Genomic DNA, 14,028 nt, shown 5'->3' with positions numbered 1-14,028 from the left:
TAGGTTTCTGATGAGTTTCAGGTCCTGTTCTATTCAGGAGAATCATGTACTTTCAGTTTTTGGATTGCATTAGCTACACATCGGGAAAAAGTGTCGTAGAGAAAAGAAAGAATAAAAAAGCTAGTAGAATGCCCAAAACTACTATTCCAATTAAAAAGAACATTTTTATATTATAGTAAATACATAGATAAATTTCTTGGCCCAACCCAAGTTTGATTTTGGGCTCTGGCATTAGCCCAAATGTATCAATAAAAACCAAGAGATAGGCCCATCCGAGTAATCAAACCGTTCCAATTGTGCCACGTCTCAACCCTAAAAAAGCCTTGTTGGCGTCATATTAGTTTCTTCCAATTGGTCTCCTAGCATAAACCATCTTCTCTCCGCCGCTCTGTTTCTTCTTCAGAGCCTAAAGCACCATATCTTAGGGTCTCTCCTGCGTCAGCTGCAATGGTAAAGTTCTTTCTTTTTATGTTCTTGATCTGGTTGTATATTTGAAAATGAAATGGATATTGTAATGTGCAGGGAAAGGGAACAGGGAGTTTTGGTAAAAGAAGGAACAAAACCCACACTCTCTGCGTGAGATGTGGCCGCCGTAGCTTCCATCTCCAGAAGAGCCGTTGCGCTGCCTGTGGTTTCCCTGCTGCCCGTAAGAGGAAATGTGAGGACCCACCCTCCTCTTTCTTTTATGTCTAAACATTGATTTTTGTTTTTGTTTTGTTGCTTACTGTGTCATTCAGTCTCCTTCCGCATCTGGTTTTCTTTTTGTTTAGTTGATTCTCTGGGTTTGTTTCTTTATAATGTACTCGATTTATTTAAGTTTATCTCTTTGATCAGAGTATGTATCTGGGTTTGTAGTTTTCTCTCGCGTTTTTCCCTTGAATGATAAGAATTCATTTTCCTGAATTTAATGAAAAAAGGGGCTGATGTGATTTTGTTTCTTTATAAAAGCATGAGCTTGTATACTTACAGGAGTGTGAATCTGTTTCTTTCTAAAATATTAACTTGTATAGTAATTCCCGTAGTTATGTTTATGGTTTTAGTATCGATTAGTTTTAATGTTGCATGAAATGGGCTTATAGTCGTAGCGATACTCGAGTGGGAATTACCATGGGGTGTCATGTACTTGAACGAATATGTGCGAGCGGAATCTGATTAGATGTTAAATGTGTTTGAATGGATTGTAATTAGATGTTAAATGTTAAATATAAGGGGAATATTTTTATTGTGGAATTCAGATAACTGGAGTGTGAAGGCAATCCGTAGAAAGACCACTGGAACCGGTAGGATGAGGTACCTCCGCCATGTCCCTCGTAGGTTCAAGAGTGGCTTCAGAGAAGGTAACACAGTCCTAATTTCCTTATGCACTTTGGTTTAAATTTTTTTTCTTAGGGTGTGAACATATTCTGTTCTAATTAAAGATTTTTTTATAAAATTTTGTTCTTATTTTCAATTTTGTGTTTAATCATGATCTAGGTACTCAAGCAGCACCGAGGAAGGTCGCAGCAGCTTCTGCATAAGGTGTTATGAGGTTGTTTTGGTTGATTCTTTCTTTGTTAGGAAAAGTTTTACGGGAACATTACTTGAGGAGTGTCATTAGTACATTGGAAGCTTTTGTTGTTTTTAGTTTCTTTTTTTATGTAGTTGCTTTAAATTTTGAACAAGGATGGATTAGGCCATTGTTGTTTGACCCTTGATTACCTGAAGAATTTTTTTGATGATGTTTAGTCATGTTCTTGTTTTGGTTATGATGCCCTTAGTCTTGTCCAAGATAATTGAAAATTTTTAGACATGGTGTTTTCGTATCATCATCATCATCATCGGAATTGTTGCTTGAATATGGGTTCATTGGGTCATCCTAATCTTAGATGAGATGGTTGAAGAGTTTGATACAATCTGTTTTCAGTTGATACTAAAGTGTAGATACTCTTGGTTCTGTCTACCATACAACATAGAGAGCGGAGGCCATTAAGATCTGAGTTATCAGTAGTATTTATCAATAGTTATTCTGTGTTTTTCTTTGAGGCCTCTTACATTCTGTGCTTGTTGCTGATAAAATTACTTCTTGGGTCAATAACCAGTCGGCAAGTATCACGTTGTTGATCCGTCATTCCTGTGTTTTTTCTTTTTTTTTCTTTTTTTTTTTTGTTCATAGGAAGACAACCTTTACAATGTGGGGAAAAGGGATGACGAGATTAGAACTTACGACCACATGCCTTCATTAAAGTCACTTAGCCATTAGGTCAATAACAAATTGAAAAAATTAGGATCCTTTTTTTTTTTTACTTTCTTTGAGGACTGTTTTATTCAAGTCCAGTGATTTTTGCCAATCCCACATATATCTTCTATAATTTAAGGCAACAGAGAGGATATTGTGTCTCCATTAGGCACTCCCTTTAGCATGGAGTAAGATTTAAACGAATCTTGTGAAATTTTATTGTAAAGATCAAAATAAATTTTTATATTGATAAATTAAAAACTGTCAATATTAATTTATTTTTTAGATAGATATTTTACTAAAAATTTTAACAAAAATTTTATTTATAAATTAATAATCAAAATTTGAATCTAAACCAAAACATGTATGTTTAAAAGGGGAAAGATAAGCCTTATATTTAAAAAAAAAAAAAAGAGAACAGATAAGGAAAAAGAACTAACAGTAGAGTTAAAATTGGGTGGAAGACAAGCTTTCCATTATATATTTTTGACCAAACTCAAATGGATGATGTTGACACTGTGGAATATGAATTAAGTATATCTTCTATAGATGCAATGAATCAAAGGCCAACAGCAGACGTGAATCTAAACATTGTACCAGAGAGGGAAAGTACCAGGCCAGACTTTATCCGTTTGATCTTTATAATTCAACTCATATCTGAAATGTGACTAGTTTGCTTTAAATTCACCGAACTTATGCTTTTCTTCCTGCAACTGCTTGAATACAAAATCCATCTCCGGAAATGCAGACAACAGCAAGAGCTCAACAAGGTCATATGCCAGCAGCTTCAAACAAACACTAGACTGCAACAAGAGAGCATGGCAAAACTGTCAAGAATGAGCTATCATAACTGTAATGAGTTTTGAGGTGTAACAATCGCACTAAAGTTTCAATTTGGGCCCAACAATAGGAAAACCAAGTATCCTGCCACTAACAACTTGCACCAATCATATTCTACCTCTAATAACCTATCCCTCACTTCTCACAGCAGTAAACCAGATCTAAAGTACCTAGCACATATAAATTGCCTATGATTAATTTAAGTGCTATTTCTGAAAAGAAGACCATGTTCTGCATTAAAAGAATGAAAATAAAGTCTCGTATCTCCTAAATTACCTGAACAAAGAAATAGAGATCTTTAGCGCATTGTTCATACTCCTTGCGACCAACAAGGCCCACAATAGCACCAGGTGCATTGTCTGTATCGAGAAAAAATTGAGTTCATTGGCTTTCTTAAGGTTGAAAAGATTCATTTTAATAACATAATCCTCTAAAAATGCAGATTATTAACAAGAAACATTCATGATAATCTAAACTACCAATCATCAGCTCATAAACGAATTTTGCACGACGTTTTGCTTCCAGTTGTTGCTGCTCATCACTCAATCTAGGTGAAGATATTTCAGGACACTGTGGACCATGAGGTGAAGCCTGGGATGGGCTACTGACTGATGCTGGACGTTGTTTCCTTGGATGTTTGGTTATGAATATTCCATCAGGCCAAAGTATCTGCATGACAGTTGCAGCTGATCTATATTAGAACTGTCTACAAGCATATAATAGGTGCTCTTTTTTAAAAGTTCTAAACATTTTAAGACAAACCACTTGCAGTCCCAGAAAACAAGACCTAAAGTAGTAATGTCAAGAAAAACAAAGAAATACAAAGAAAAACTGGTCCAACATGGCACCGACAGATAAAATAGAAGTTGTAAAATATAAATTTAAGCCAGATAAGACATCAAACAGAATCCTAGTTGATCTTGTTCTTAACCCTCCTAAAGAGGGTTTTAAAAGTATTTTAATGACGATCTAGACTAAACTGTATCGAAAATTCCACCAGAAAGAACGTTTGTTCCAGCACAAAGGTTGAGTTAATATCATTGGGGGGGGGGGGGGGGGTAGTCTGCCCGTTCTATTAAATCCTATTGCAAACTTGGTCAGGACAATATTTGTTTTTAGGTCTCTGATACAATTAAAAGATTTTACCACCAGTTACATTTGCTACACTTTTCAAAAGAAAGATCATTTCTTCATCATTTATGAGATCAAATGACTACCTGCGCAATCCGCTTGATTCCAGAAGCAACAACTGAGCCCTTGCACAGCAGCTGGATCTTTTCTATCAGCCAATCATCAAAAGCATCACCAATACCAAGTTGTAGAATTTGTTTGGCCACCCAAAAAGCCTTCCGCCTGAAAGGCACATGCAAAGAAAGGTAAAACGTGTATCTATTTAGAACTAGATAGACAATGCTAAGCTGAAGATCAATTATAATGCTGACATAAGTTCATAGCTCTATAGTCATTTATGTACCTGATCCACCCACCATCCTGGAGCTGGAAAATGACATCCACCAAATCTAATATGGGGACACTTAAATATGGTGGCACCCACTGCACAGAATATGTGTCCATTAAAAACCTCTGAGGGGCGTTAGAAGCCTCATAATTTCAAATTGCTTTGCAAATACTAAATATGACACATGAAAGCTTTACATTCCATTAAGCAAGGTTATGACAGCCACATTAGTTCTATAAATATTGATAGAGGAAAGAAAATATTTGACCTTAAACTGATTACCTCTATAGGAAGGGTTGACTGCATAGCAGTATCAAAAAGCAACTCAGAAGCATCTTCCATTCTGTCATTCTGTCTTCCTTTAACATTCTTCCCCGTGTTTCTTACAAACGAATTATTTTGCATTCTAGTATCAGAATCATTGCCTGAATCTTCAAAGGACTTGCCCTGTTCTTTAGTGGGACTTTTTGATGGAGAATAAGACACATCTTTTGCATTTCTTGATCCATCTGTTGCAAGATTAGGCTTCATTTGCAATGCAGATTCCTTGCTTTTAGTGTCTAACTGTTCCCTCCTGGTAGACAAGGAACCCATCAGAGGACCCAGAACATTTGAGGCCTTTTTGCTCTTGTCAGATGGATTATTATGAAGGTCAACTAGAAAGTTTCCAAGCAACCAAAAAAATAGAATCAGCCAAAAACAGGTTAAGAAAAAAAAAAAAGAAAACTATGCACACAGTCTACTAAATTAAATCTAAATTACCTGACAATGTTTCGACAATAGAAAAAGGATTTGAGAATACATATGTCTGCATTACAAAATGCATATGATAAGAGATTCTGTTTAAAAAGGACAAAATCCGAGATTCCCCCCCCCCCTTTCTCTTCCCAGAAAAAAAATAAAAGAATATCCTTTTTTTTCCATATAAGAAGAAAATAGAAGTCTACCTGGGAATCAACACTTAGGAAGTCCCAGACTTCAATTGATCCTGAAATGGTAGGAAGCTGCAGGAGCTTCTGAAGAAGGCAAAATATTATTAATTCCCAAAAAAAAAAGAAAGTTAAGCAAAACTAGTATATAAAGCATATACTGCAGTTATTTCTCATATATAAACTACAGATAGAACTCATAATGGCACTTTGGATAGAAGGAAGTAGTAGCAATCAAACAGTCCAATAAAAATATTTTAGGAAGAAACCTCAATATAGAAGTAAAATATCAATTCAAGTAACTTCAGTTCAACAGATATACCCACATGGACAAAGAAAAACGATATGTGAGTTCAAGTGTTTAACCTTTAAATATCCGTCAAGCAATTTACAACGTTCTTGTATTATAGGAACATCTAAACCTGTCGAGAGAAATTGCTTTGGTGGCAAGTGAAGTTTATACACTGGAAATTGTTTAAGGCGCTGATGCAGCTCCTCAAAATGTCGGAACATGAAGGAAAACAATTAAAAATATTAGCAACAGTGATAGAGGTGAATATAACTATATAAGCATAACTGGCTTGACATTTTAGAATGAATAAATGAATCCAACTGAGATGCCTATGCAATGAAGAATGAATGCTATAGATGGCATCATGGGAGGGCAAGACCAAAAAATATAAAGCACATTCTACGCACCTTCTCTTGATTGACCAACTATTATTGTTATTTACATCTGCAACAGATATGGAATAAACAGCAAATGTTCTAGAGCTACTCTTCACAATATTTGCACCCAAAACCTGTGATAGAAAATAATCCAGCAATAATCATGTAAATAGTAGAGGAATAAGAAATTCTAGCATAGGCATGAAGCCAATCCTGATCATCAGTACCTCACATCTCAATTTAAAGAAAGAATCCACCACCAATGAATTTTGCAAGGAATTAGTAGTCAAATTACGACTTTTGGAAATAGAGATAGAAGCAGCAGATGAAGTAGCAGTTGCTCCACTGTGAAGTCTATGAAAGAATTCAGTCTCAGAATCATCACTGGAATCATCAGCTTTTCCATGTCCATTTGGTGAATTAAGTATGTCCTGTCCATCCCCTGATAAGAAGCTTGTCCTCTCAACCTCTTGCCAGATAGGCAGCTTCTGGCTGGTCAATCTAGATCTTTTCCTGGTGGAAGGGATTCTGGTTAATCTTCCATAATGAACATGCCTTCCACCAGCCCTCTTCACCATACGACCCTCAAGATTTTCAAGTGGATGATGAATGTAAGAAACAGTCAAATTTCTGTTACTCTTACCATCCCAAACTTTAGTTCCAGGAGAACCAAGACCTGTTACATTTCCTGTTTCTTCTTTTTTTTCGGAAGTAAAAGAATCACTGCTTTCTGATTCAACCTCCTCCAAATCAACAAGGTCACGTTCATCATCTACCTGATAAGATACAACTGAAGAGCTGTATGATACATTCCTAGCTTCATGTGGGAATGATTTTTCTATTTTGCACTGATCAGTTAATGCAGATTGACCAGCATGACTCTCAGAAGAGTTAAGCTTGGTTGGATACTTCTCTCTGGTATTAGAAATTGCTTTTGAATGATTCACTGTAGAATGGATCCCAACAGAGGAACATTGTGGAACTTACTCAATTAATCGTTTTTCACCTTCCTTCTTTTTGTAGTTTCTCCCTTTTGTCCACATGTTCTCAAAATTTTCTGGAGCAAGGGCCTCATTCTTTCTACGTGAAATGAGATCTAACATATCAACCCATTCTCCTCTCGAAGGATGTCGTTCAATACCTTTTCCAACACCGGTTTGAGAGTTCAAGGGCACAGAACTCCATGAATAGGAAGATCGAGTATCCATGGAAAGCAATGGATCCTTCGAAAGATGTGTTCCATTTAGGTTGTCAGTTGCAGTGGTGCCTCCAGCAGCTCCATGTTGATCAGTTTTTAATTGTACAAGTTCAACACCAGTAACAGAAGGATCTAGAAACTTAGAAAAGTGATCAGATGAGATCCTTGAAGAGCCATTTGGTTTGTATTGAGATGCATCCTGTGCAGCATTAAATCCTCCTTTAGCCTTTGTCATAGATATAACAGCAGATTCGATCCTCTCATTTATAAACCTGTCACCAAAGTTCAAGATGGTTGAGAACAGTAGCAACATATTGAGTGAAGTTAAGAAAAACAGAAAGACAGATCACCTTGGACTCACTAAGTTTAAGACTCGTCGCATTACTGCACAAGTCTGAAGCTCCCTGACAATATAACGAAAGAGAGAGAACTGCAAATCTTCAGGCCTGAATGTGAAAGAAATGAGACCATCCATCAAATGTTGCAACGCCTGAAATAAATAGGGCACAAGGCACTGTTAGTAGAAGATATAATCAAGGAATAATAACTCTTGCAGGAATGTTGGATAGATTGACTACTTTGGCATAATTGGGAGGTCAATGTAAAAACTCAACAACCTTGTGCTCAGCTTCAGCAGAGAATAAAGCTGGGTGCAGTTTGTTCTCCGCAACCAGGACACGTCTTATTTCAGTATCACGATGTTCAATAGTAAGTGGTTCAGATTGCTGCTTTTCAATTTTTGCTTTATTGATACGAAAAAGCTCCAAGGGTGAACAAATGAGATTAATAAGGTCCCTGTATCACAGGTCGAGACTTAAGCTCCGAACCTGCGCGACTCCGGGACCCGAGCATCCACTCATCCAGAGTCCCGGATCAGCCTGACTGCCACGGTTCACACCCTTGTGAGGTATTGTCCGCTCTGGCCCCCCTGGCCTCACAGTTTTGTCCTACAAAAGGCGCCTCACAAGGAAGAGATGGTGTAAACCCTTTTATACCTCAATGCCCTCCTATTATGTTCAATGTAGGATTCAGGACTCCTCCTTAGGTCCGTGACATTCTCCCGCACCCAACCTCGTGATGCCCTCGTCACGGAGGCTAGCCACCCTGCCTGCCTCTCTTTGAGGTGCATGGCATGGATCGAACGGTTTAGGGTTGACTCTGATACCACTTGTCACGGGTCGAGACTTAAGCTCCGAACCCGCGCGGCTTTGGGACCCGGGCATTCACCCTTCCGGCGTCCCAGATCAGCCTACCTGCCACGGTTCACACCCTTGTGAGGTATTGTCTGCTCTGACCCCCTGGCTTCACGGTTTTGTCCTACAAAAGACGCCTCACAAGGCGGAGGTGGTGTGAACCCTTTTATACCCCAGGGACCCTCCTATTATGTTCAATGTGGGATTCAGGACTCTTACTTAAGTCCGTGACACCTGGATCATCCTAGAAGTAGATTAGTTCCCTCTTAATCAGTTCTAAATTAAAATAATGACAAAAACAGAGGTGGAATGGACTTATACCTTGTGAGTAAATTGATGAGATTTATATTTCTCATGCGATCTGAAAACTCCCCAAGAACACCATTTATGATCTGCACCAGTTCTTCTGGGCCTTCCCTATCAGGTGTTAAACGAGAATACCATAGATCTGTCACCCACTCAGAAATAAGATGTCTAGTGAAGTGATCTATTGCATCCTCGATGACAGGAGAATTTACTTTCCTTCTCCAATCAGATTCAACAACTTTAGGACATTCTAGTGGTTGCTTTAGAGTCAATGCATTTGTAGATGCACGTTTGCTGTTGTGTACAGCAGCTTTCCTCCGCATTTCATAATCTAGTGAAAAATACCGAAGTAGAATGATTAAGGAGGCAGCAGCAGGCAAATTAACCAAAACCGAGGAGCTTGTCACTGATATAAGACACAAGAAAAGACTAAGTATCAATTTAAAAAGTTGCAACCAATTAATGGAAACCATGTAAATGAGAATTTCTATTTAAAAACCTTAAACTCCAAGTCCAAATTTAGTAAAATTTAAGGTATGAATTCGATAAATTTCAATTTCTTGTGGTTACATAAACATACTCCCACCTAATTAAGGTCAACAACAACAACAAAAAACTAAATCTTATATCCCATAACTCTGGGGTCTGCTTTATGAAAGGCCAAAAAAGGAATCATGTCAGGTTGTAGTTTTGAAACTTCTTGCACTGCCCATTTCTAAAAATACTCATTGATATATGAACTTTTTCATGCAATACTCATCTGTAAGGCTATATCCTCCCTGCACTACAATGTTAATTCAAAGTGTTCATAAAGAAGAAATGACTTAACAAAGCCAGGACAGGCACATGAGTTTAGTCTTGGTCCCAAGAGAAGATAAAAATATTATTAACAAATTAAACACCAAACAACTGAAACAGAACAGAATTGAAAACATCATTCTTAATCATACACCTCACTTTGCCATGAAAGAATCCACTAACTGCATTATATTAAGTTGCCAGCAAAGAGATTTCTGAGCAGTTTTTTTTTTACCTCATTGTAACAATACAGAAAACAATTACTATTATTTTGTATGAAGCAACATCATTAGTTGATAGCATTATACCATACTTATAGGTAATAAGTACAAAGGAAAAGGAATCCATATCTATCTTTGCACACTGAAGTGAAGAACCGTTAAATTCAAATCTATTAATCAAGTTAGTAATGTTAATTCAAAATTTTAGTTTCAGAGAACCGTGCCACCTGGTGGACTATAATAGTTAAAACATTTAGACGTTGTCACTGGACATTTATCACCTAGACAGTCAAATGCAGGACTGACTAAACTATGGTAGTATACAGAACCATTATTCCAGTCAATATACGAAACCTAACACCAAAACCCGGTGCCAACTAAAACTTAAATCCAAAATTCTAAACAGCCAAATTTTTATTTTTCTTAAAACTCCAATAAACTGCAACCTGCAGGCTACAAAACAATGAGCATTTCAATTCCATCATAAAAAGTAATTGACGAGAGTTAGAAAAAATTAAAGCCCCTAAAAACAAAATCGCACATAAGTTTTCTTTTTAAACACTAATTGAACACAGTCAAAACCCTAACTGAACTCAAACAGCAAGAAAATAAATAAAAGCATTCATCAATAAATCGAAGATCAAGAAGAATAATTAAGCAATCGGAATTATGCAGTAAATTCAGTAGCAATTAGATGAAAAATACATAAAAGAGGATTTGAGAACTTAACGTGACATGAGATAGGACAATCCGACGACGCATATAGCTAAAATTACAATTCGCTTCTTGGCTTCCTCCACCAAGTCACGAACCGTCACCTGCTTTGGCCTGTTCATTTTTTTTCCGGCCAAATCAAAATAACAAATCAAATAAAAAATAAATCTCTCAATCGAAGACTCATTGTGTTTTTAATCTCTCTTTCTCATGGCAACTGTAAATCAACACCATAACAAAAATCATATATCAGTTAGTGGGAAAGCAAATAGGGGAAGAAAGAATCAAAGAATGTGAACTGAAAAGTTAAAAGAATATAAGGAACCAAAAGGAAAGGTGGTGTTTGGCAAGAAAGAAAAATGAGTGAGAAAGGGAAAGAAAAAAAAATGGAATTTTGGAGATAAAAAGAAGGGGGAAATTTCAACGCTAGGACCGTTAGGTTTTGTTTTGGGGCTATGTGTTTATATTTTCTATAGCGTTCATTATTTTTTCTGTTATAATCTCTCATCTTCGCTGATTCAGATTTGGGGTTTGATTTTCCCGGATTTGATAAATCAAGTAGTTTTTCTTCTTTTGTTTTTTATTTTTTTATTTAGATTGTGTGTTTTTCCCAATATTTAGCTTGCGTTAATCTTTTGGTTATCGGAAAGTTTTTGATAAGGATAATTTTAAACATGATAAAAAAAATAAAACAAACATAAAATTTAAAAATCACATGATTTAAAATTAATAAAATTTATATATAAATTTAATAAAAATAAAAATATATATTTTATATTTGATATATTAATTTTATTATAAAATTATAATTTTTATATTTTATACATATTTATTATATGATTCACGTCTTTAATTTTTGTATTTTTAATTAAAATAATGTATTTTTTTTCTTTCCTCAAAATTAATAGAATACTTGTATTACTTTACAAGAAATAAAATAGCCTTTTTAACACTTTGAATGAACTTTTTAATAAGAAGAAATGTGATTACCACTTAAATTACATCGCAATTTTATATTTGTTATTTGTGTAAGAACAGTGTGTACGATGATAATTATATTATGCGACAAATCAGTAGAATAATTTTAGAAAATGCAGTGAATAGAATGTTTAAAGAATTTCACATAGCAATTCATGTTGACATTAATTTCATAAATAATTTTATGACAAGTTTGGAAATGGTTGAGATTTATTATTATTATTATTGTTATTATAGTTGTTGTTGTATCTTTTGGACTTATGTTGGTGAAGGGTAATTCCCCTTTTGATTTTCAACCCCTTTAATTCCACCAAATTATATCTAGTCAGTAACTAACAGCTCAAAGTAGATACTTTGTATTATTAATAGCATATGAGTTGAAGTAAACGCCACCAGTTATAAAATCTAGTTATAAAACATTAAATATTTAGTTTTAATGATTAAAATTAATTTTTAATAATATTAATTATAAAAAAATATTAGTTGAAATAGACATATTGCTTAATTCTTACATAGATGTGAATTATTATTATTTATTTGGAAACAGAAATTCAAACTTTTTATCTTTGAGAAAAAATCATTCATATATTATTAAATCAAATTTTTTTGGCGCATATTTTTAATGCTATAATAATTGAATTTAAAAAGAGTTAGGTAGTTAAATGTTGTTTGTTGTCTTACTTCTTGGAACTTTTAAAATGAAAGTTTCGATGCATCCAAATGAACAACTCCCTTTACAAGATTACAAATCTGATCTGTTGTTTTAAATTGTTTTTTTTATAAGTTCTGAAAATGCAGTCCGAAAGATATTACAGAAGAAAATAGCCTGCATTTTTTCAATCTTCAGGACATTGAAGCCGTCAAATTTGATGTTGCTTTGAGTCTTAAATTGACGAAAATTAAAAAAAAAAAAAGAAAAAAAAAGAAAAGAAAAGGAGAATGAAGTGGTTTGCGATGGTGACTTATGACTGGCAATTTTTTTGTTGCAGCTAATTCTACACAAACTGGAAAAACAAAGTTCCATGATTACTTTCAGCTTTCCTTCTGTACTTTCATAAATTTTTTTGTGCTTTGAGATGCATTGAATCCTTAATGCACATGTTGAAGTACTACAAGCTTTTTCCATGTATGGCAATTGATGACTGACAAGCCTGCAGTTCTGCTTTACTGAACATGGAAAGTCAGATTGTGCTCACAAAACCAAGTTGGCAAAGCATCAAACCAATGTGGGTGTGGTCGCCAGACTAGGAAAATGAAACATGCTACAATGAAAGCCACTTGGTTTCTCTCCTTTGTGCTTCCAGGTAGCGGTGTACATAGATTTTCTACCTCTGATCTCAATAGGTCTGGGCTAACCTATAATCTTGATAACCACTGAAAAGAAAATTGAAAATTTGTGACTTGTATACATCTATAAGTGGTTGAAGCTTAACATATGCTATTTCCATATTAAAACCTGACAAAGGAAGTGAGTATTTTGAGCATGTAAACTATTTGTTTAGAGTGAGTCATGTTGTGTTTAGTATTAAAATTTTGAATTTTAAAAATTTAATATCTTTCCGACACTGTAGTGTCAAGTGAAAAGTGAGAAGCATGATTAAACTCGCTGGCCAAGCCCAATCCTTCCTTTTTTAATGCTGGCTTCGAGCCCATCCCCATGGATCTGCCTAATTGGCCTCACTTCAGCATTGAAGAAGACGTGGGACCAGCCAGACAGAACCCATGCTCTGCTTCTTTTTTTTTTTTTTGACCCTCTATCATTTCTTTGGTTTCCAAAATTTTAGATTAATTCTGCCTCTCACCTTTTCATTTAAAAAAGCCACTGAAATGAGTACCAGTGATTGTGGTTCAAATCAATTTGGCCGCCCCATATTCTTATTGCATAAATTGCATGTTGGACAAGTTACCTAAGATTAAAGGAGTAAAATATATTAATCATCCAATTAAAACTGCTACATGTGTAGTGGAGCACGCACCAAGAACGTTCCCATCCACACCCCTGATCACTGCACCAATACCTCCCAACGCTTCATCAGTATATAACAGCACCAGCAAATTTGATTTTGACAAAATCCAAAGGTGGTTTCTGCCGTTTAGCTTTAGCTCGAGAGGGTCTGCTATCATTGGTTCCTTGAGCCTTATGATGTTGTTCCAGCTAATTCATAGCAAAACTAGCAGCGATGTTTGGACTTCTCTTCTCATGGTTCTTTACCTCAGTATTCCGATTTTTGCAAACAGCCCAGGTTATTACAAGTGACTTATAACAAGACCTCTGCCAAAATTCTTCTGGTCTACTTGGGTTGCCACAACAGAAAACCAATTATAAGCAGTGGAAACACCAATACTCGCCCAAGCCTCCTCTAAGTTGGTTTGAATTGCCTCTCATTAGCAAATAAACACTCCTTGACTACATCTATCATTGTCTCCTCTTCTTCCACAAGTTCCCACAGAGAGGGGGGAGGTCATGACACAACCTCGAACCAAAAATCTTAAATTTTGTTAGAAACC

General features: G+C 35.7%; 1 protein-coding gene and 1 pseudogene across 2 annotated transcripts; one reads left to right on the top strand and one right to left on the bottom strand.

The window, feature by feature from the left end:
- The first annotated feature begins 316 nt into the window (after window positions 1-316).
- On the top strand, window positions 317-1,728 carry LOC111280698 (large ribosomal subunit protein eL37x-like). Its single transcript, XM_022868105.2, has 4 exons — window positions 317-450; window positions 523-658; window positions 1,236-1,337; window positions 1,474-1,728. The coding sequence occupies exons 1-4, from the start codon at window positions 448-450 to the stop codon at window positions 1,515-1,517; spliced, it is 285 nt and encodes a 94-aa protein (XP_022723840.1). The 5' UTR covers window positions 317-447; the 3' UTR covers window positions 1,518-1,728.
- Window positions 1,729-2,637: 909 nt separating this feature from the next.
- On the bottom strand, window positions 2,638-10,800 carry LOC111280258 (uncharacterized; annotated as a pseudogene). Its single transcript, XR_016335168.1, has 15 exons — window positions 10,559-10,800; window positions 8,825-9,215; window positions 7,928-8,105; window positions 7,661-7,800; window positions 6,340-7,582; window positions 6,143-6,246; window positions 5,810-5,954; window positions 5,462-5,530; window positions 5,277-5,322; window positions 4,797-5,170; window positions 4,530-4,609; window positions 4,273-4,408; window positions 3,535-3,724; window positions 3,332-3,414; window positions 2,638-3,018 (listed from the first exon to the last, which is right to left on the bottom strand). The product of XR_016335168.1 is annotated as an uncharacterized LOC111280258 (transcript).
- Window positions 10,801-14,028: the final 3,228 nt, after the last annotated feature.

The sequence above is a fragment of the Durio zibethinus genome, chromosome 28, assembly GCF_047325235.1.
Source record: "Durio zibethinus cultivar Kanyao isolate XHJ-2024 chromosome 28, ASM4732523v1, whole genome shotgun sequence".
NCBI lineage: Eukaryota > Viridiplantae > Streptophyta > Magnoliopsida > Malvales > Malvaceae > Durio > Durio zibethinus.
The sequence above is the reverse complement of the archived record's forward strand: the minus strand, read 5'-3'. Positions and strand labels throughout refer to the sequence as shown.

What these genes read in the sequence shown, in the direction of transcription:
- LOC111280698 (XM_022868105.2), top strand. An exon ending in TGCTGCCCGTAAGAGGAAAT is followed by an intron (nt 659 to 1,235) that starts GTGAGGACCCAC and finishes TGTGGAATTCAG; the next exon opens with ATAACTGGAGTGTGAAGGCA. An exon ending in CAAGAGTGGCTTCAGAGAAG is followed by an intron (nt 1,338 to 1,473) that starts GTAACACAGTCC and finishes ATCATGATCTAG; the next exon opens with GTACTCAAGCAGCACCGAGG.